At 28.6% G+C, this 24267-nt stretch overlaps 1 protein-coding gene across 3 annotated transcripts in view; it reads right to left on the minus strand.

The window, feature by feature from the left end:
• Nucleotides 1-24267, minus strand: part of LOC101235232 (uncharacterized) — a 78806-nt gene that overhangs the window by 16298 nt on the left and 38241 nt on the right. For all 3 annotated transcript variants that reach the window (XM_065820104.1, XM_065820102.1, XM_065820103.1), the window contains exons 9-11: nucleotides 13459-13532; nucleotides 8035-8170; nucleotides 1508-1662 (exon numbers count right to left, since the gene is read on the minus strand). In XM_065820104.1, the coding sequence (XP_065676176.1) occupies nucleotides 1508-1662; nucleotides 8035-8170; nucleotides 13459-13532 (365 nt within the window). The remainder of the gene's footprint in view (nucleotides 1-1507; nucleotides 1663-8034; nucleotides 8171-13458; nucleotides 13533-24267) is intronic.

Below are 24267 nucleotides of genomic sequence, written 5' to 3' on the forward strand. Positions count from 1 at the left end.
GGAAAGTTTTTTTATACGACATCCAAAATTATCATTATGTAAGCCAGAAAAAGTTAGTCTTGCTCGTGTAACTGCATGGAACATACAGTGTCAATATTTTTTGATAACTTGTTAGAAGTTCAATTAAAATATAAATTCAAACCAGAATGTATTTTTAATGCAGATGAGACAGGATTATTAACAGTAATAAATCCTCCAAAGATTATTTCAACTCGTGGAACTAAGAGGGTATCACAAGCTGGTATCACAAGAGGGTATCAATCAAAATAGTTAGTCCAGAAACCATTCATCCGTACCCTAAAGTACCCCCAAGAAAAGATTCTAAAAAAAGAAGACAGCAGGGTAAAAGTACTATATTAACTAAAACTCCAGAAAAGACAGTAGATAAGAGGAAAATTTTTGAAACTGGTAAAATTAACACACAAAATCGAAAAAGAAAAATTGACCTCAATAGAGTGAAAGAAACAGAAAACTCTGATGCAGATTTTTTATTTGTGTCATCTGTAAAAAATGCACCTGTAAACCAACAACAACAAAATACTTGCATTTTGTTGTTGTTGGTTTACGGCTTTTTTTTGGGTCTGCTTGGATTCAGTGTTTTACTTGTCAATGGTGGATATGTGGTAATAGTAATAATAACAGCAAGAAGCGTTATTATGAATGCAAACTATGTGAAGTTGACTGTTAATATCTTCTACACTTTGATTTATTGGTTTTTATTTCATGAACTTTGCAACAAGCAATAATTGTTGATTTTTGTATTTTGGTTAAACATAAATAAAATGAATTTTTTAAATATCTAATAAGATACTTTGTTATTGAGTTTTTTGAAAGTAAACTAGATACTTTATATGGTATAAAGTTGTTTATTTCATTACTGGGAATTATATGCAAGCATTTAAACAATGCTTTTTGTTTTACTAAAAACAATTTGTGTTTTTAATTTATTTTTAACATACATATATTTTTTAATAAAATTATTTTAGGTTTGTCAATATTTGCAGACATTCTGCAATATTTATAGCTTTTTCGGGTTCCCTTATCGTAGAAACTACCCTTACTGCTTGACTGCCTTGAAACTTACTTAGAACCTCTCTTCTTTTATTAATTTTTTAGATTTATCCCATTCAATAATTTTTTTTGTCCCATTCAATGAGTAGTTCTTAATGAATGGGACAAATGCCATGGTCCAATAAAACTCTCTTTTTACCAATACCCATATGTGGAATCAATTTTTTTGTTTTTGTTTATCATAGTACGAGAGTTAATAATTATCAAACTATTTTCAAAGTAATTTTTAAACAAATTTATCAACCTCAAAAAATGAATTTTACGAAAACTGTCCCATTTATTAAGGTTCTCCCCTATGTTTGTATGAACATATGTGTGTGTATGTATGCATATATTTATGTATTTCTTTTATAAATTATGAGGAAAATGTAATTTATTGTTGAAAATAATTAGTAAAAAGAAAACAACTTTAAAAATATAAAAATATAAAGTTTACTTTTTTGATCACAAAGGAAGCTAATTCAAAATCTAATTTGCAAAGTGACTCAGGAAAGTTTTCAGCGCATTTACAGTGTTCATAAGCTTTAAGTTCTTCCTGGGAGTAAATCAATCTTTCAGATTTTTTTTCTTCTTGTTTATCATCTTTTAAATCTATATATAAATTTTAGTTTAAGCATTACATTGTTTTTAAAACTTTTAAATTGTTAAAACCTACAAAAAATCAATAAATATAATATATATATGGTCAGCCTGCGGAAATAGGGTCAATTAAACTGCCAACCTGACAGTGTCTGAGGTCAGCAATTTTTTACCGACATCAGAAATTTAAAATAAAAATTGAAAAATGAACATTTCATTTAAACTCTAAATAAATAAATTAAAATAAAAACAGTAATAGCATTTTAATTAAGTTCTAAATTAAATAATGCAAAAAAAAAAAAATAAATAGAAAGTCAAATATATTATAAAAACTCTTAATAAAACAATAAAAATAAAACGGCAAAACATGTGGTAGTTGCTTCCTAAGTAAGAAGTTCCAAGTTTGATCACCACCATCCCTGGTAGTACTGTACTTAACTTGTTTCTCCACACAGCGCACGTTATCTTAAAGGTTTATGTTTCAGAGTTAAAGAGTTAAGAGAGGGTTATAACCACAATAAAGTAGCCTTCTCGACTGTAGAGGCATTCTCGACCATGGAGAGTTAAATATCATAAAAATTTTAAGCTAACACCGAGGATCGAAAGAACAGTTGGCGAACTCAGCATTTGTTTTTCTTTCTATTTTATGCTAAATGTTTGCATGCTTGTTGATTGTTCAAACCTTGATTCTAATTTTGGTGCCCACCTGATAATGACCTATTTTTCCTAATTCTGAGGTTTGCATGTTTGTGTATACAGCGGTGGCCAAATTTATTAGACTAAATCCAATTTTTGATGCATTTGTGAAATTTATTCATAAATAATGCAACATTTTTTACTTCTAAACATTACCAAAAATTAGAAAAGTTAAGAAGCGCAATATTTTATTGTAAAAAAGCACAAAATTGAACCGTTTAAGTATAAAAACAATTAAATACAATGCAAAATTAGGACTTGATATTCAAATGTCAAGATAACTTAAAATTCGCATTAATAAGACTAAGTTAAAATTACAATAAAAATGCAAAAAGTAACAATAGAAAATGAAATAAATTACAATGACAATGAAAGTTCGAATATTCGAAACATGTCAGTTAATATTTTGTATGGTTTCCCTTATTTTTAAGCAGCGCCTAGACCCTTGAAGGCATCCCATGAATAAGTTTCAGGCAAAGCTTACGGATTTCGTTGTCATGATGCCAGACATTGATCAAAGCCTCGGTCAGTTCCATCTAGTTTTTTGGTTTCATCCCTCCTACTCTTCTTTTGACAATCTCCCACAGGTTCTCAATGGGGTTCATGTCAGGTAAATTACCTGGCCACTGCAGAAACATAATGTAGTTGTCAGCTAAGTATTTCTTGACTGTCTTCGCAGTGTGACAAGGTGCTCCATCTTGCATAAAAGTGAACGGTCTCCGTCGACACCATTCGCCAAGTTGAGGCAGCAGTTGTGTCTCAAGCACCTTCTTGTATTGAACTTGATTCATGGTGCCTTACAGGCATCATGAATCAAATTCAATACAGTCGTCCAGGCCCATGAATAGAGATAACTGACCAGACCATGACATATGTTGGGTGCTTTACTGTCTCTGCAACACAGTCAAGATGAAATTCTTCACCGGGTCTCCTACGTACATAGGCTACTTTCTCATCCATGATGTAAAAGGATGATTCATCACTGAAACACACCTGATCATTTTCAGTGAAATTCTTGTGTTGCTTTCCCCATGCCAAACGTTTCTTGATCATTGCTCATAATTTATCACCAGCCTGCATCTTCTTGTTCATTCGCGATACTGATTTCTGACTTATTCCAACATTTTTAGCAATCTCCTTTTGCGTGAGTGATGTCTCTCATAGATAAACCTCAACTCTGGCCAATTTTGTTGGTGACAAGTCAGCAGCTTTTCCCATCTATTAAAAGGACATAAAATGCTTTATTAATTAAACATGTTTCTTCATTCTTAATGTAGAAAATAAAAATAAATAAAAGATTGACCTTAATGTAATGTCAAGCAACTCTTATTAATGTACATTTTCCTTTAATTTCTGATCATAAACATCAAACAAATAAGAAAATACTGACCTCTAAGAGATAGCAGGTGACCAAATTTTAATATTCAATTTACAGTAAAAATTTTCAATAAAATGGATCTTGAGCGAAAATAAAAATAAATTGCACTTATTATCACTTAAGCAACATTGGGCTATACATGCAGTAACTATATATACATTAATTTAATAACTAATTTGTGCCAAGGTAGGTACATTCGAAAATAATCTCGGTTTTGTAGCCTAGTCTAATAGTTTGGCCACCACTGTATATGTCTAAATATATATACACATATGTGCATATATATATATATATATATATATATATATGTGCAAATATATATATATATATGCATATATATATATATATATATATATATATATATATATATATATATATATATATATATATATATATATATATATATATATATATATATATATATATACGGGGACAGATTTTACAAAAAGAGAATACTTACAGGGACATTAGCATTATTGTGGACGTTTTTGTCCCCATAAGCATCATTATTTTCTATAAAAAATGTCCCCATAAGCAACCTTTATAGAGAGCGAAAAGTACGTACATCGACTATCAAATAGCCTGACTCAAAAGGGAGAGTTGCTATATCGACTGAGGGTTTGGTTAGGGTCAGCATCAAGCTCAGGCTTAGGGTTACGGCAAGGGTTAAATATATTCATAATACTGTAATTAATCATTTTTGTAAATAGATGAAAATAAAAATAAAAAATAATATATAACAAATAAATAAAAATAACAAAAATAAATATAAAAAATATATTTTTATAAAAAAATGAAAAAATTTAAATATGTATAAACAAAAATAGAAATAAAATAAAAATTAAAAAATATATACAAATATGATAAAAATAGTATAAAAAAAAGTAAAAAAAAACAAACATAATGGGAACAAAAAAAACATGCCCCCTAAACGCCAACTATCAGTTTTTCCTGCTTGAAATTTAATGCCAGCGCACAAAAAAGCGCTGACAAGATGGTAATTTTTAAGTTAGCCTGCGCAATTTAATAAAAAAAATTTTCCTGCTATTTAAATTAAAATAAGCGCAGGTTAAATGGAGAAGACTAATATATATATATATATATATATATATATATATATATATATATATATATATATATATATATATATATATATATATATATATATATATATATATATATATATATATACTAGGAAATTAAAATATACCAAAACTTGATTACTATATAAATGATCTTTTTATGGTAAGATCAAGTAAACAAGAAATAGACATATTATAGTCTGACCTGAACTTATATTCTCACAATCAAATTACAAAACCATCATATAAAGCTAATCAAATGCATGGAATTCTCAAAAGTACATAAAATATCAAATATAAATACCAATCGAGAAATGCAATTAAATGGAGTACAATTTATAAGTTTACGTGTGTCTACCGTTTAGAATATGAAGTGTCAGCATGGTCACCTTATTTAAAAAAAGATATTGAAATTTTAGAGAAAATTCAAAAGTACCACACATTATTTGTAACCTTATTTACTCTAATCTACTTTAATTGCTCATCATTAGAAAATAGATGCAAACAGGGAAATCTAATTCTAAAATACAAATTAGAGAATTTTAAAAATATAATATCCTTGCACAAAGATCCTATAAAACATTCTCCAACATAACCACATTCACAGTTCTACAAAGGAATTACAAAGATAGTTCCTAACTATTCACTTCTTAAACAATAGAGTAGCTTCCATTTTGAATTCAAAAATAGCTTAGACAAATACATTAAATAGTTAGAAAGAAATATATTAATCCAAAGTTATCATACTTTTTTGGCACTTAATGTTGTTCGCAATAGATGTGTTGTGTAACACAAAAATGAAAATAAAACTTTTTTGTGGCTAAATAAAGATACTAACTCTAATACTAATATATATATACATACATATATATATATACATATACATATACATATATATATATATATATATATATATATATATATATATATATATATATATATATATATATATATAATATATATATATATATATATATATATATATATATATATATATATATATATATATATATATATATATATATATATATGTATATATATGACACACTGTCAGTTGATGCATGTACTTTTCACTTTCCTAAAATTTACATACAGGGGCAGTTTATTTTGCAAAAATTCATATCCTAATGAAGACAAAACCTTAGCAAGTGCACAAAAGTATAAATTTTTGTATGAATATGTCCCCCTTTTTTTCAACATCTTCACAAGTACACTTTTTTTTCAACATTTCACTGGGAATAGCGCCTTAACCTCTCCACCTCTATCTAGTGCACGATAAAACCTATTGGTTATTACTGTTAGCAAATCAGCTGTAGAACAAGAAGATCAAAATCCATATTGATGATCAGAAAGTAAGTTATTAGATTCAAGATGAAAGAATAAGTGTTTGTTAATTAAAGATTCAAAAATCTTACTTATGATAGGAAGAAGACTAATGGGACGGTAGTTAGACAAGTCAGATCACTCTATTTTCATTTTCATTTTCATTTTAAAACCAGAAGTTTTGAAAATAGAAATAACAGATGCCACTTTTCAGCAGGCTGGAAAACAAGACTCTGATAAGCACTTGTTGAATAGTTTTGAGAGTATAGATGACAGCTCCGGAGAACACTTCTGCAAGACAAAAACAGGTATGTTGTCTGGACCATAAACTGTGGAAGAGTCTAAGCAAGAAATCACTTTAGATACAGAAGCTGGAGAAATATGAATGTCAACTAATGTATCAACCTGTTTGGCGGCTACATCAGGTAGAATGCAACTAGTGGAATCAAGAGATGATATCGATGAAAAGTTCTTAGCAAATTCAGGAGGTGACAAAATCTGAACCATACAAGAGAGGTGGAATAACAGATTTGCCCTTATTATTGATACTGTTAAAGATTCTCCAGAAGTCACGAGAGCCTAATTTTTGTGATGAAATAAAAGATTTCATGAACTGAGAATAGCAGGCTTTTGCGTTAGACAAAATTTTTTTACAATGGTTTTTAGCATAGTAAACAAACATCTGTTTTCTCGAGAATTGTTTTGCTGATAGATATGGAAATAATGGTTTCGATTGGAAATTGCAGCAGCACAAAGTGAGGAAAACCATAGAGAAGAGTGAGCCTTGACTTGTAATCGTCGAAAGGGAATAAAAGATTCCATGCTAACCTGAATCCAAGAAGTTATGTAAGAAGTACATTTGTCAGCAAGAAGATAAAAGATTTCTACTCAAGGGCCATCACGAAGAAAATCATAGAAAGAGTCCCAGTCAGCTTTAAGGTAGTTGTAAGAGATACGATGATAGGGGGATTAAGATGATGAAGAAGAATGAGATAACAGTTTTAAAGAGATAAAACCGTGATCAGAAGCACCTAAGGGTGAATGTGGAGAAACTGAGCAATAACTAGGATCAGAAACAAGACATAGGTTGAATAGAGAAGGTAAATGATTCGGGTTGTCTGGAAAGCGAGTTGGAAAATTGACTATTTGAGTTAAAGACTGAGAAAAACAAAAGTTGAGGGTTCTAATGCCAGCAGAGTCACTGTTACTAGAGCCAAGCCATTCAATGTGATGAGCATTAAAGTCACCAACAACAACGATATTGGCTGATGAATAAAAAGAGAGGGCTTGGTCAATTTGATCAGAAATGACATCGAAAATTTCAGAAAATAAGAAACAAGTTTATTTTAATAAAAATAATAGATTTTAATGGGACTCTCTAATTACATGTTTCAGATATTACTTGTACGAAGAGCTGTTAATCTAGGTAATAATAGTTTGATATACTTAACAATTATAATTTTATATTATAATATTTATACTATACTTATTTTAACAATTATTACTACAACTTTAAACTTTTAGTAATACTTTTTTTAATTGTTGTTGTTTTTTTTATTTGTTACTATTTTGCTATATTATTTTAGTATTTTAATTTTTTTGTTTCCTATTAATTATACAAATTTTTTTTTTCACTGGTAAACTGCAATACAATTCTCTTTTATCTTTGGTAAACTGCACCAGTTTGCAGTACAATTTTCTTTTATCACTGGTAAACTGCACCAGTTTGCAATAAAATAGGGAATACTCTATTGTTTATAAAATTCTGATTTTAATAAAACTCTACCTTTAAAAATACTCACTGTTTAATAAATTTTATTTAAATTTATTTTATTGGGAAAAATAATGCAAGTAAAAAAAAAAAAAAAATGTAAAAACAATTATATGCAAAATAAATGTATATACATTTAGACATAAGAGTTGGATTTTTTTCATTAGATGAATTTTCACCAAAGATTTTTGAGATATAGTTAATTAAATCTTCCACACAAAATTCTATTTTAATAGCGTCACCAACTTTGCTGTTTAAGCAACACAGCAACTAAAAAAATAAAAACACAATAACAACATGTTAACTACATGATATTATAAAATATTTTATTAAAAAAAATTTACACAAATAATGATGAAATTTTATTATACTATTTCAATACAATTATGATAAATAAGTATGCTATTAAAATTAGGAATATATATAATTAAGTAATTATTTTATTAATTTGTTTATAAATAAAAAAATCATATTAAAACTTAGAAATAAACAAAAGCAACGATAATAATAAACATTTGAATGTATGTAATTTTTAACATATGGTGAAACATAATTAGCAGTGCATATTTAAAGACTTAAAGAAAATATAAAAAATAAAGAAATTAACAAATGAGAAATAAAAATAATTTATAAAATTAAAAAAACTTTATGTTTTCACTTTGAGTATAAACAAATACTATGTCTTTGAGTTAAATAAGGTAAAGACTAACCTAATTTTTAGAGATCTTTTTATTTATATTTAACTATTTTACCACTAATAGTGGTTCTTTACAAACTTGTTGGGAGTAAATTAGTTTTAAAAAACAAAAAATAAAATAAAATAACAAAGTTGCAGGGTTGATGATTGATGCATATGTGCACTACAAATTGTATTGTATGTAACATTACAGCTCTCTGTTAAAATAAGTATTTAAGTATTAGAACTTAATTATCTATATAAACCACCATCTGCCAAGTAAATTGGATACTTAATATTGGGTTAAGTTAGGATTAGGATAACCATGATCATCCTGCCACTGGCTATATATCTAGTACAATATTGCTAATGTTATACTGCCTTGTCGAATTCACTTTTTTGTAATGGGCTCTTGGTTGAGTCCTGAAGGCGTGGTGTCACAATAAAAAAAACTTATCTTAGGCAGATTTTAACTGCATTCAGCTACTGACTTGTTAAATGCTTCCTAAGCAAAGACTTAGTAGGTAATCAGAAAATCTTGGTGGTGTAATGATGTAAAATTGTGTTACACTGTTTCCGGCCAAGAATGGTGGATCTTCTTGACTAACCATGAATTTTGCTTCCATTGTAGTAGCTATGCAACTTTTTTTATTATCTTCTAATGAGGGTAAAGCTCTAAAACTTGGCTTAATGGATCTGAAGCCAGCAAGCGAGTAAGGTTTCCTAAACTGTTTGGTAGCTCTCAAAGAGACCGATTCCATAAACAGCTGCAAAATACCAAAGTATTAACTGTTCAATTTTACACATGGAAGTTGTCCCTCTTATTACTTTTTGTTATAAAAGGAGTTTACACACATAATATTATTTTTCTAATATGATGTAATGCTGATAAATAAATTAATTAGCTTTGCATTACATTATAAGAGCTGGTTTTTATCAGCATTGACATTGCTTAAAAATATGTAATGATAATGATATTAATAGATTTAAAACAAAGGTATATTGTATAGAAGAACGCAGAAAAATCAGCAGATAAATCAATGGATAATTTTTATTGAGCAATAATCAAGTGCAAAAGAATATTTTGTGTTTAAAAATATTTTTAAACACAAAATACTGGACAATAAATTATTCAGTTATAAAAACTTAATTGATATTGTATTTAACATATACCAAGTTTTCTTAGAAACTAAAACTTGCCTGATAACTTGATAAACAAGAAATTCTTTAGGTGTTTAACTTTTGTTCTGAAAAACATGCACATTACAACTTTAAATAAAACAATTAAAACTGTTTAAAGTGACTACATGACTTAATAAAATAAAATTTGTTTACGTGCATAATAAAATAATATTTTTTTACCTGACATAATATTTAATACTTTAATAATATTTTTTTACGTGACAATAAAATAACATTTTTCATGTGACAATAAAATAACATTTTTGCAATTATTTTTGAAGCTGATGTTAGATCTTTGCATTTTGCTATGCAAAAAAATTAATATACTAGCACTCAAAGTTCAAATCATATAAATGAAGCATTTGAATTGCAAAAGTTATTAAAAAGTGTTATTATTAAGTGAATAAAAAACTATTTGATGACTATTCAAAGAGTAAAATAACTTTTTTTCTAAAAAGTTCTTATATGATGAAAAACTTAAGGCCCATGCATAACCTCTATATAACCTCTGGGGCCAGCACGTCACTGTTATCAAGGTCATATGAGAATGCATACCAAAACAACTTTTTGTGGTTTAGACATTGATTTTAATAACTCTTCCAAAAAAAAGTAAAAAAACTTTTTCTCTTATTCATCTCTTAAAATCTAATGACATACTCTCCCCATCAATCAAAAGAAACAGGTTAATTCGTTGATAAAAACTTCACTATAGCTCATGGTCTAAACAACATACTTGTCACAGTTTTAAAAAAAAGTTCTCTAGAATACTATTCTATACTTGATAAATTATTAAACAAGTGCTAAACCAGTCTTGTTTTTCTGCCTGCTATAAAATCCAATTTGTGTTTTTTTTAATTATTATAAAACTCTAGAAAATGATCTGACCTCTTTAATTATTTCCCAATCAGACCTACAATTATCATTAGCAAAGTCTTTAAATCTTTAATTAACAAAAATCAAGCATCTTAACTTGAGCCAAACAACTTACTCTCTGACAATTAACACAAATTTTAAACTTCTTACAAATAAAACAAACTGAAAAGTTTTATCATTGGGGTAGTAATGGTGATATTATATATTATTGCTCTTGGTATATTAAATTTTTTTTTAAATTCATTTATTTAACCAAAAATTGAAAAATTACAAGTTTTTTATAATTTTACAAAATTAGGTTAGATGTCACTTATATAGTTAAAAACTAGTGATTGGAGTGACACCTAAATAAAATAAACCAAACAAAAAAAAAATCAATAGCAATACTAATGAATAAAAGCATGAGTAAATAAAATTAATTAAAAAATAATAATAATAACGATAAAGCTATAATAAGTTAAATAATAAGACAAAAAATATGAAAACACTCAATAACAACACCAAACAAAAATATGAAAACACTCAAAAATTAGTAACAACAGCATACAAAAATAAAAAAAATTTGCAAAAAAGCACAAATAAAAACAAACTTTATGCAAACGAAAAGGCAAAACACAAAAACTACACAATGAAAGCAAAAACTACAAAACGAAAACAAAATTCATTTTAACGTTTTAATTAGTTCTTTCTATTATTATTTTGAATTTTTTTCAAACTTTTTTCTTTTAAAATGATACTTTGTTTTCAATTGGTTTTTTTTTTGTTTTGTTTTTGTTTTATTAAATGCTGTCAATTAAGTCTGGCATACTGGTCTTCTCTCTAAGCTCAATTCAAATCAAAATAATTTTTTTCTTAACTAATTCACTCCGAACAAGGCTTTGAGCAATCAATATCAAGTTGGTAGTTACTAGAAAATAAATAGTAAGGTTAAAGAACAAAGAAATGGTTGACAGAAGTCATGAAAAGTTGTAGGTTAGTTGTAGGTTGAAGGTTGTATGAGTCAAGAAAACATGAAGATGGAAGAGACTTCCAAAGAATTGATGTACAAGAAAAAAAAGCTAGATAAATAAAAGTTTTTAGAGCATGCTAAATGACAAGTTAAGAAAAAATAAGTTTAGGTCGATGGAACTATAGATGACAGCTTATTTGAGCAGTCAACAAGCTATTTTCTATCTTTTCTAGTATTCTATTTTCTCTAGTATTCTAATCTATCAAAAAGTAAATCTGTTCAAAGCAATTGAAAAGTGAGATGCTTTTCAATTGCTTTGAACAAGACTGGAGTATAAAGTTGTTTCGACAGCAAATAGCAGTCATTTTTAGATGTAAGATTGTCAGAAAGTTCATCAATTGTAGGTAAGAAACAATAAGGTTAATACTGCTGTTAGAAAGAAATGATTTAATAATCTAAAAAACTTTCCCAGATACACAATATGAGTTCTTGGAGAAAGCCAGTATGCCAAACCTTAGGAAAAGCTTTTGATATGTCACGACTTGCTGACTTCTGTTAGAAGTTTAAAAGTCAGCGGTAGAAGGAGGAGATCAGAATCCATCTGATTGTCAAAGAGTGAGTTAACAAACTCAAAATAAAATTTTTGTTAATTAAAGAATTGAAGACATAACTAGAAATAGAGAAAAACTGATTTGCCAACAGTTCAAGGCACCTGAGTGATCTCTAGAATTTTTAAAAATTGGAACCACATATGTCATTTTTCAGCAGGCAGGAAAACAAGAACCAGTCAAGCGTTTATAAAATAGTTTAGAGTATTGAAATTATATATAATTATATAATAGTATTGAAAAGAGTTCTGGAAAACGCTTTCGTAAGACTATGACAGGAATGTTGTCTGGAATACAAGCTATAGAAATGAGGATAATAGAGCTTAGCATAATTTAAAAAGATAGCAACTTTTTGTATGACTTTTTGCAATAATAAAGATATTAGTTTACAAGAAAGTTATTCTTGTGAAAAAGATGAAAGAAACAATTACCATTCGATATAAAGGTTTTGAAAATAACATTTTTGGTTTTCGATTTCCAAAAATTTTACGGTTTCTGGAAACCGCTTTTCCTTTCCCTACTTTGGACTATCTCTCCTAAAGCTGACTGAGATGACTGAGATCTCCTGATGAAACATTATAAAGATACCAAGAAAACATATCAGCAGCAATTTGCAGGAAAGAAGCTTGTTAGTTACAAATTTAGCATAACCCTTGATGAGTATACTTCATCCAGAAACAAAAAATATATGAACATAAATGTTCTTATGCATGGTGATTATCGGAACCTTGGAATGATCAGGGTAAATGGGTCTATGCCAGCGAGAAATGTTGAGTGATTGTTGACAAGAAACTGAAAAAATTTAGGCTAGGTTTTACCTGTGATATTGTTGCTGTAACCACAGACCGAGCTGCTGCAATAAAAAAAATTGGTAGCTCAATTTTACCAGACCATCAGCTCTGCCTCACACATGGAATCCACTTGGCTGTCTGTGATGTTCTATAGAGGCAATCTAGGAAAGAAGATAATGGCACACCTGAGCAAGTCACTATTTTAGAAGAGGACCTAGAAGATGATGACAGCGATGAGGAAGGAGGATTAGAAGTTTCAGCAGAAGCAGGTATATATTTTAATATTGTCTTGTATACCAGTGTTGGTATATAGTGTGCTGTGTATATATATATATATATATATATATATATATATATATATGTATATATATATATACACAACACACTACATACCAACAGTGGTATACAAGACAATATTAAAATATATACATAAAATTATATTAAAATAAATATTAAAAAAAATCTGCTTAAAAACTCACCTCAACGCAAAGTTTCTGAAAAATATGAACTGTTTCATTTATTTCTTTGTTTGAACCACTAACAAACAACATACCTAAATTATTAAAGAAGTCAAGCTGAGATTTACCCCAGTCACCTATGACAGGGGTAATTCCACTTATCGAAATTATTAATTCCACTTATGAGAATTTTAAATAAACATAAATGTGAAATTAATTTTATTTTAGAATTTATGTTAATTTAAAACAAAATATGTATTCTATATGTATGTATGCATATAGAATACATATTTTGAGGGGTTATAACCACTATTAAGAAGCCTCCTCATCTGTAGTGGTCTTCTCGGCCTTGGGGTGAATAACAAAAAAATATATATATATATATAAATTGTTGGCTTTGAAAGTACAGAAGGTAAAAAAATCATTCTTCTGACAAAATAATTTTTTAATAATAACATAATTACACTTTCAATTACATTTGACATTAAGTTCAACACTTGTGGTGTCTAAAAGCCAAAACTACCAAATTAATTGCAAATAAAACATTTTTTATATTACAAAAGCACAAATAATTTATAATGCAGAATTTGTTTTTTCAGTGTTTTATACTGTTTTTATTTTTCAATTTTATCAGGGGCGGGTGCAGCATTTCTTGATATTTGAACTTTCAGACATAATGCACTACAAACACTTATATGTTCATAAATCTATCAAATAAAGATGCTTTGCAAACAATTGTGATGATTGAAGCCTGAGAACAAAAAAAGCCCTAAAGTTTTGGTGACACATCCACAAAAAGTGAGAGCGACAAGTTGATAAAATATTTTTTTTACTATTCTCAACTAAACTTATATCAACTAAACTTATATATATCAATAAATTTGAAAATTCATAAATTTCTTTATATCATCACGAAGAGTACTCTTCCTGATGATCCAGCAATGGTGAAACTTAAAGTTAAAGAAAAAAGTTAGGTAAGTTAGGTAAGTGACAAAATCTCATTAATTCCATAAACTGTTTAATCAAAACAACCTGGTTTAGCTATAGCTGTCTTCCAAATATTCGCAACATCATCACTTCACATAACAATAAAATTTTATCAAATTCTTCAAACCTTAATGCTCCAATGTGCAATTGTCGACAGATTAATTTATGTCTACTTAATGAAAAATGTTTAATTAAAAATGTCATCTATTTATATAATGTTAAGACAAACCCGCAAGATGAAGGTAGATATTATATTGGACTTACAGAAAAAAATTTTAAAGATTGCCTTTACAAGCATAATAATTCCTTTCATTATGAAAATGGGTCAAACTCTAACGAACTTTCTAAATTTGTGTGGAGTGTTAAAAAGAAAGGTTTAAATCCTGTCCTTTTGTGGAAAATTTTAGACCAGGCTGAACCGTTTAAACCTGGTGGTAAGGTAAGTCATGCAATTTATGCTTGATGGAAAAATATCATATAATTTTATCCCCATTGCCTTTACTAAATAAGCGAAAAGAACTTGCGTCTAAGTGTCGCCATGAAAACAAATATATGATGAATAACTTTAATGTCATCAAAGAAGACACTCCACAGTATATACATATATATATATATATATATATATATATATATATATATATATATATATATATATATATATATATACATATATATATATATATATATATATATATACATATATATATATATATCATTATATTGGATCATCAGGAAGAGTTCTTCCTGATGATCCAGCAATGGTGAAACTTTAAGTTGAAGAAAAAAGTTAGATAAGTGTTTTTTACTAATTTATTATTGCTCTGTTTTTTAAGAACATTGAGCACTCTATTTGTAAAATACACTAACATAATTTACATATATATATATATACGAGGTGTGTTCAAAAAATACCTGGATATTTAAATTTCGTGGGTTTAGAGAGTCTTGCTTACTTTGTCTGTGGTAGTCGCTAAGGTTCGACATATTTTTATGAGCTTGGCGATTTTTGCCAAAAATGGAAGAATTGAAGAGTCAAAGAATTTGTATTAAACTTAGCGTAAAAAATGAAATAAAGTGTAACTAAGTGTGTGAAATGTTACAAAAAGCATATGGTGAGTCTGCTATGAAAAAAACAAGTGTTTACGAGTGGCATAAACATTTCCAAGATGGCCACGAAGACATTGAAGATAAGGAATGCTCTGGTCGACCAAGCACATCAATAATCGATGAAAATGTGAAAAAAGTAGAAAAAATGGTTATGAATGATTGCCAAATCACAATAAGGGAAGTTACTGATGAAGTTAGCATATCCATTGGCTCATATCATAACATTTTTTCAAATGTTTAGGGCATGAAACGAGTGGCAGCAAAATTCATTCCAAAACTGCTGCATTTCGACAAAAAATAACAATCGCATGAACATCGCTCAGGAGCTGCAAAATGACGCCAATGACAATCCAAGTTTGCTTGAAAAAATCATAACTGGTAATGAAACATGGGTGTACGGTTATGACGTTGAAACCAAAGCACAATTGTCGCAATGGAAGTACCCTGAATCACCAAGACCAAAAAAAGCATGTCAAGTCTGATCAAATGTTAAGGTTTTGATTACTATTTTTTTTGATTATAATGGCGTAGTTCATCATGAGTTCTTACCACAAGGTCGTACAGTTAACAAGGAGTATTACCTTGAAGTTATGCATTATTTACATGAAGCAATCCGAAAAAAACGCCCCAATTTATGGCAAAACAATTCATGACCTTTGCACCACAATAATGCACCTGCTCACTCGTCGTTGCTTGTTCATAATTTTTTGTCCTAAAACAAGACCGTAGTCATGCCCCAACCTCCATATTCACCAGATATGGCTATGTGTGACTTTTTCTTATTCCCAAAAATGAAAAAAGGCCGCCATTTCACAAGCATAGATGACATTAAAAGCGCATCGCTGAATGAACTAGAGGCTATCCCAAAGATCAAGTTTGAAAAGAGTTTCAAGAATTGGCAGAAACGCTGGCACAAGTGCATAGTATCAAAGAGGGACTACTTTGAAGGAGCCAAAATTTATGTAGACGAATAAATAAATTTTTTTTTGAAAAAACGAAAATTTTGGGTATTTTTTGAACACACCTCCTATATATATATATATGTATATATATATATATATATAATATATATATATATATATATAATATAATATAATATATATATATATATATATATATATATATATATATATATATATATATATATATATGTATATATATATATATATATATATATATATATAATATATATATATATATATATATATATATATATATATATAATATAATATATATATATATATATATATATATATATATATATATATATATATATATATATATATATATATATATATATATATATATATATATATATATATATATATATATATATATATATATTCATAGATTTATATGAGAAAAGTAAAAATAAACATTCTATCAACTTGTTGCTCTCACATATGGGGTAAATGTTGCCAAAACTTAAAATAGCTGTCACATATTGGATATTGTTCTGCACATGCCCGGTAAAAAACAACATCTATCATCCATTTTGTCCAGTTGAAGATACAGTTATGTTAATAAAATAAGTCATTTTTTCGAGGTAATTGACTTTTTAAAACTTTAAATTTTTTTGAGTAAAGCAGCCTGGTTTTTATTATCTATACTAAATGGTTACAATTAATTATTATCAATATAAAATTACATTTAGTTTTTATTTAAATTTTTGTTTGATGGTTTTTATAAATTTTAATCGAATATTTGCTTATATAAACGTTTTTTTTTATATAAACCTTAAGCATATATAAAGTTTTTTGCTATTAAAAGTGTTTATAAAATTATTCATTGAAAAGGTTTAAAAAGATTTGGCATAAAAAATACATATTTATATAAATGGAATTACTTGTACTATTATTTGATAATTGAAAAAAATTTATTGTAAACAACCATTAGAAGCAATTTGTTACTTTATTTAACAAAGTAAAAAGCAAACATATTAATTTATGCAGTTAATATATTTGTAATTTATAAAATAATTTATAAAGCCTTCATGTAGTATAAAATCAGTGGTATAATTTGATTGTACAATCAAATCATACCACTGTGTGCAGTGGTTAAGTTGTAAAAATAAAATATTTTGAGCGTGGCCAGTAAAGGAGTGCAAAAGTAAATTTTTGTTGTAAGGTTTTGTCTGACATATCCGAAAAACAATAGTATTTATCAGACAAATTTTCAGGAACAAAAAAGTTTGTTATTTCAAGCCCTGAATATATATATATATATATATATATATATATATATATATATATATATATATATATATATATATATATATATATATATATATATATATATATATATATATATATATATGTATATGTATATATATATATATATATATATATATATATATATATATATATATATATATATATATATATATATATATATATATATATATATATATATATATATATATATATATATATATATATATATATATATAGTATCGGACAAAACGAGTGCAACCAAATAGTGTTAATTTAGTTTCTTTATATAAAAGTGCTGCATTTTTTCAATTTTGAGAAATAACTATGTAACTGTTTAGAGACAAAGTTCTTTAAGTTTTATTCATCACAAAGTTCATTATTTGTACAAGAAAATTAATAAATTAATCAAAAATATAAAAAAAAATTGATTTACTTTTGGACAAAACAAAAGCAACTCGACAAAATGTTGACCAAGCTGTATTTCGCTATCAATATTTCGTGGCGAATCCTTTGTTGTCGATCACAGCCTTGCATCTTCGAGGCATAGATTCGATCAGGTGATCAATGAAACTTTGTGCAATCGCTGCCCAGGCCTTTTGGAAATGTTCAAACAGTTGATCCTTATTACGAACACCGTCACAATTAATTCTGCGGTTGACGATCTCCCACAGGTTCTCGATAGGGTTGAGATCCGGATATTGAGGCGGCCAATCCATCACCGATAGGTGGTTGTCTTGAAAACACAGCTTGACTACTTTTGCAGTGTGTTTCGGATCGTTGTCTTGCTGAAAAACCCATTTTATTGGCATATTCCATTCAGCATGAGGTAACAAAACATCATTCAGGATGTTTTTATACATGAAACGGTCCATTATTCCATCGTTTCGATGTATTGGACCTAGACCCTTAGCAGAAAAACACTCCCAGACCATTACATTGCCTCCACCATGCTTCACGGTCTTATGGCAGTAATGTAAATCGAGGCGTTTTCCGGCCGGTCGACGTACACGGCAAATGCCATCGCTCCCAATGATGTTGAACTTCAATTCATCACTGAACAGGATAGTTCGCCATTTCTGCACATTCCAGTCAATATGAGATGTAGCAAACAGGAGTCTTTTTTTCTGGTTTTTTAGTGAAATCAGCGGTTTCTTTGCAGGGCGTCGAGAAAACAATCAGGCTTCAACAACACGTTTTCTAACTGTTCGGTCCGATACAGGCAGCTCAAATTACTTTTGTATCTCGACTGATGATATTCAGGGACCCTTCTTGACGGATCTGATGATCATAGAACCCTCTCTAGAAGTGGTGGAGTGCAGTCTTCCACCTTTGTTATCTGCTGCCAACTTTCCCGTAGAACGATATTTGGAACATAGTCTTGATATGGTCCATTTTTACACGCGATATTTATCACAAATACTCTTTTGTGACACTCCACTTATGTAATCGCCAATAATTTTTTTTCTTAGTTCCAATCCTAGACTGTCGGGAGCCATTTTTGCACTTGAAGTGATAAAAATAATAAAAATAAATAATCACGCTTCTCAAGGCTTACCGTGTTACATTTACCTTGTGATGATACAATAATACTCTGTGGAAAACAACGCCTTGGTTGGATGTAGACTGTATTGATGTAATGAAACACTTGTATTTCACTTCTTGTATTGATGTTTTTCGATAAAACACTTTGATAAAACTCACTTTGATAAACTGTCTTGATAATAATGACTGATTGACTTCCATATACTGACTGAATTACATGTCGATTTACATGTCTCTTATATAGTAAAATGAACCTGTGTTAACTTGCTCTGGAAGATTCTAGATGCTTCTTTTCGATGCTTCTGGAAGCTTCTGGATGCATCTGGATGCTTCTATATGTTTCTGGATATTTCTGGATGCTTCCAGATGCTTCTTCTGGAAATTTCTGGAAGCTTCTGCATGCTTCTGGAAACTTCTGGATACTTCCTTTAATTATTAAAAAACTTCCGTGACGTTGACACGGATCAGACTTGAGAAAATGAAACAAACCAAAAAAGTTGCACTTGTTTTGTCCTCTGCAAAATGGCACTTGTCAACGAAATTCTGCCTGTGTGCTGTCACCTGTCAGCTGATTGCTCATGTCATGGCATGCTATGACTCCAGACTCCTGAACTGTTGGCTGTGGTAGTATAGTTCGTTTCGTTTTTAAACTATGTAAAATTAGGAACACTTTTTAGCATTGTTCGATGTTGGTTGCAAATGTTTTGTCCAATACTGTATATATATATATATATATATATATATATATATATATATATATATATATATATATATATATATATATATATATATATATATATATATATATATATATATATAAACATAAAATAATTTCTTACTTTTCTCTATGTTTGTATAAATGATTTAAAATAGCTTAATTTTTTTTCATTATTTCTTAAATTTTTTTTCATTATTTCTTATTTTTTACTTTTAAAAAGTTATTAACAAACAAAAAATATTACTTGTTGCAAATAAAAATAACTCAAGTTAATTACTTTACCAGCACTTTTTTTGTAATAAAGTTATTTAAGTTTCCATGCACCATTTATTAAAAAATATTATTATAAATTGTGCTTTCACTTGCCTCAAGGCAAAAAGGTTGTTTAATGAATACTTTTGATGCAGTGTTATAGTTTTGAGTGCAGTTTTAACATGTTTACAAAGAATTTAATTGTTTGTAAAAAAAATTAAATTCCTTGTAAACATGTTAAAAAAGGAGGAAGAAAAGCCGAGAAAAAAAAAATTTAAGTTAAACAACATTTTTAATCAAAACTCTTCCTAAATTATGAGAAAATTTCAATTTCACTTTTTTGATATCACACAATCTGTTAATTATATAAAGCTAATGTAATTATTATAAAATATTATTTTTCTAAACTATTATTTTAAACAAAATAAAACTTATAAGTATAAACGAAGACATTGCATGAGCTATATTGTGTCAAAGCTGACTGGGATTCTTTCCGTGATTTTCTTCGTGATGGCCTTTGGGTAAAAATCTTTCATCTTCCTGTCGACAAATGTGCTTCTTACATAACTTCATGGATTCAGACTGGCATGGAATCTTTTATTCCTTCTCGACGATTCCAGGTCAAGCCTCACTCTCCTCCATGGTTTTCCTCACACTGTGCTGTTGTGATTGCCAATCGAAACCGTTACTTCCATATTTATAAGCAAAACAATTCTCCAGAAAACAGACGTCTGTTTATTACTGCTAGAAACAATTGTAAAAAGGTTTTGTCTAACGCCAAAACCCGCTATTCTCAGGTCATGAAATCTCGTATCTCCTCTCGAAAAATTAGGCTCTCGTGACTTCTGGAGAATCTTTAATAATATCAATAATAAGGGCAAATCTATAATTCCACCTCTCTTGTATGGTTCAGACTTTGTCACCTCACCTGAAGACAAAGCTGAACTGTTTGCTAAAAACTTTTCATCAATACCATCTCTTGATTCCACTAGTTGCGTTCTACCTGATATTGCCAACAAACAGGTTGATCCATTGCTTGACATTCATATCACTCCAGCATCTGTATCTAAAGTGATTTCCTGCCTAGACTCTTCTATAACTTGTGGCCCGGACAACATACCTGTTATTGTCTTGCAGAAGTGTTCTCCGGAGCTGTCATCTATACTCTCAAAACTATTCAACAAGTGCTTATCAGAGTCTTGTTTTCCAGCCTGCTGGAAAGCCGCATCTGTTATTCCTATTTTCAAAAATTCTGGAGAGCGATCTGATTCGTCTAACTACCGTCCCATAAGTCTTCTTCCTATCATTAGCAAGGTTTTTGAATCTTTAATTAACAAACACTTAATTTCTCATCTTGAATCTAATAACTTACTTTCTGACCATCAATATGGATTTTGATCTTCTCATTCTACAACTGATTTGCTAAAAGTAATAACTGACAGGTTTTATCGTGCATTAGATGAAGGTGGAGAGGTTAAGGCCATTGCTCTTGACATTTCAAAAGCTTTTGATAAAGTTTGACATGCTGGTCTTCTCCATAAGCTTTCTTCTTATGGTGTATCCGGCAACATCTTTAAGATCAATGAATCCTTCCTTTCCAATCGTAGCATAAAAGTTGTCCTCGATGGACAACACTCTTCTTCTTATTCTGTAACTTCAGGGGTTCCTCTAGGTTCTATCCTTGGCCCTATACTCTTTTTTTTATTTACATTAACGATCTTCCAGATATTCTCACATCTAAGGTGGCATTGTTTGCAGATGATACTACCATTTATTCTTGTCGTGATAAGAAACCAACACTCTCTGATTGCTTGGAGGGGGCATTTGAGCTTGAAAAGGATCTCACTTCTGCTACAGCATGGGGCTCACAGTGGCTGGTGAACTTTAATTCAGATAAAAAATTTTTTCAGCCAATCGTTATAGCAATAATTTAGACCTTTCTATATTTATGAACGGTGATATACTGGATGAGTCATCCACTCTTAATCTTCTAGGATTAACTCTTACTTCCAAACTTTCTTGAAAACCATATATCAAATCAGTTGCAAAATTAGCATCTGCTAAGGTTGCATCTCTTTATTATGCTCGACACTTTCTTACTTCGGATTCTATTTTTTATCTCTATAAATCTCAAATCCGGCCTTGTATGGAATACTGTTGCTATATCTGTGGCGGATCTTCTAATGATGCCCTTTCTCTTTTAGACAAGGTGCAAAAACGCATTGTAAACATAGTTGGACCTGCTCTTGCAGCCAACCTCCAACCATTATCACATCGTCGTAATGTTGCTTCTCATTCTCTTTTCTACAAATACTATAATGGGCACTGCTCTAAAGAGCTAGCGTCTCTTGTGCCATCTACTAAAATTCATTCTCGTGTTACTCGTCATTCAATTAAGTGTCATCCTTTTTCTGTGACTGTTCCTAAGTGCTCCAAAAACGCTTATTCGTCTAGTTTTTTTCCTCGAACATCAGCTCTTTGGAATTCGCTTCTTTCATCTTGCTTTCCTGATTCATATAATTTGCAATCTTTTAAGTCGTCCGTCAATCATTATCTTGCTCTACAATCTTCATCTTTTCTCTTTCAGTAACTTCCAGCTTTAATTAGTGGCTGCTTGCAGCCTTGTTGGAAGCGAAGATGTTTAAAAAAAAATGTTGTGTCAAACGTAAATTCAAGCAAAAAAAATAATGAATAAGTTATATCCATTAAAGGATTTTTTTTTTTAATTATAAAAAAGTAAACTCTTTATAAGATGTCATTTAAAGTTTGTAATAATGTTTTTTTATTTTTTTGATAAAATCATCATAACAAAACAAACAAACAAAAAAAATTAAAATATCAAAAGTGGTGCTTATATAAAATAAAATTTAACATGCACTAATTTTTAGCTAATAATTTTTTTTTGTTTTTAATTTATTTTAAAAAATTCAGTAAAATTTTTTTGCTATTGTTTGTTATGAAAAATTGTCTAATAAATATTCTTGTTCTTGCAAGATAAAAGTTTTTTTAGTATGTTTTTTTTTTTAAGCATAGCATTTTTTTTTTCTTTTGCTAAACATTTTTGATAGAAAAATTAGAAAAATAAAAATTATTTTTTTTTTGTTTTTTCTTATTTTATTACATTTGTAAATAGCGTGATTATCAAACAAAAGTTTTTATGAAAACTTTTTACATAATCATCATTCAAACTTCATAAGTGGTTTTTATAACGTTAATTGCTACTTTTATCTTACCGCTTAAACGATATCTTTAGACATGTTTAAATATTAAAAAATGATGCCTTGACTAAAATGGCTTACTACTTATGCTAAATGACATATAGAAATGGGACGCCAGTTTATGCTTTAAAACAAGGACTGTATATGTGTATGTATATGTATATGTATAAATGTATATATCACGCCTTGTTAAGAAGCGTTACGCAGCTTGCATTTTGCCTAGGAAAAGGCAATTTGCCTACGCATTCATCAGTTTTGCATTACGCAAAAACTTTTATCTTTTAGAATATTTAAATTATCTTTTAATATCCCTTATGTGATGTTTATTCAGAAGAAATAAAGTCGTAAGTAAAAGCATTTAACCGCAATTGTAAATTAATAGATTTTTTGTTAAAGAAACAGTTTGTTTAATAATTTTTTTGTTGTTGTTGTTAAAAATTAGTTAAAAAAAATAAAGTGGTTTAAGTTTTATCTTAAGGAATAAAATATATAAATTACTTTTAAATACAAAAATTATTTTTCGTTATAATAGTTTAAAAAATGCATGATTTATTTTAATGTAAATATTTTATTAATAAGATATTTTGTTATAGTTAATTCAATAGCGTAAAGTTTTACTGACGTTCGTTTAATTTATGAAAATAAATTATGATCACGAATATGTTATCGGTAACTGATAAAACTCTTTATTGTTTAAAAACACTATTAAAAAGAGTTCACAAAATAAAAAATAAAAAATTTATTAACAGTTAATAAAATACCCAAAAACCAACTGTAAAATTATTAGAAAATA

Source organism: Hydra vulgaris, chromosome 15 (assembly GCF_038396675.1).
Source record: "Hydra vulgaris chromosome 15, alternate assembly HydraT2T_AEP".
Taxonomy (NCBI): domain Eukaryota; kingdom Metazoa; phylum Cnidaria; class Hydrozoa; order Anthoathecata; family Hydridae; genus Hydra; species Hydra vulgaris.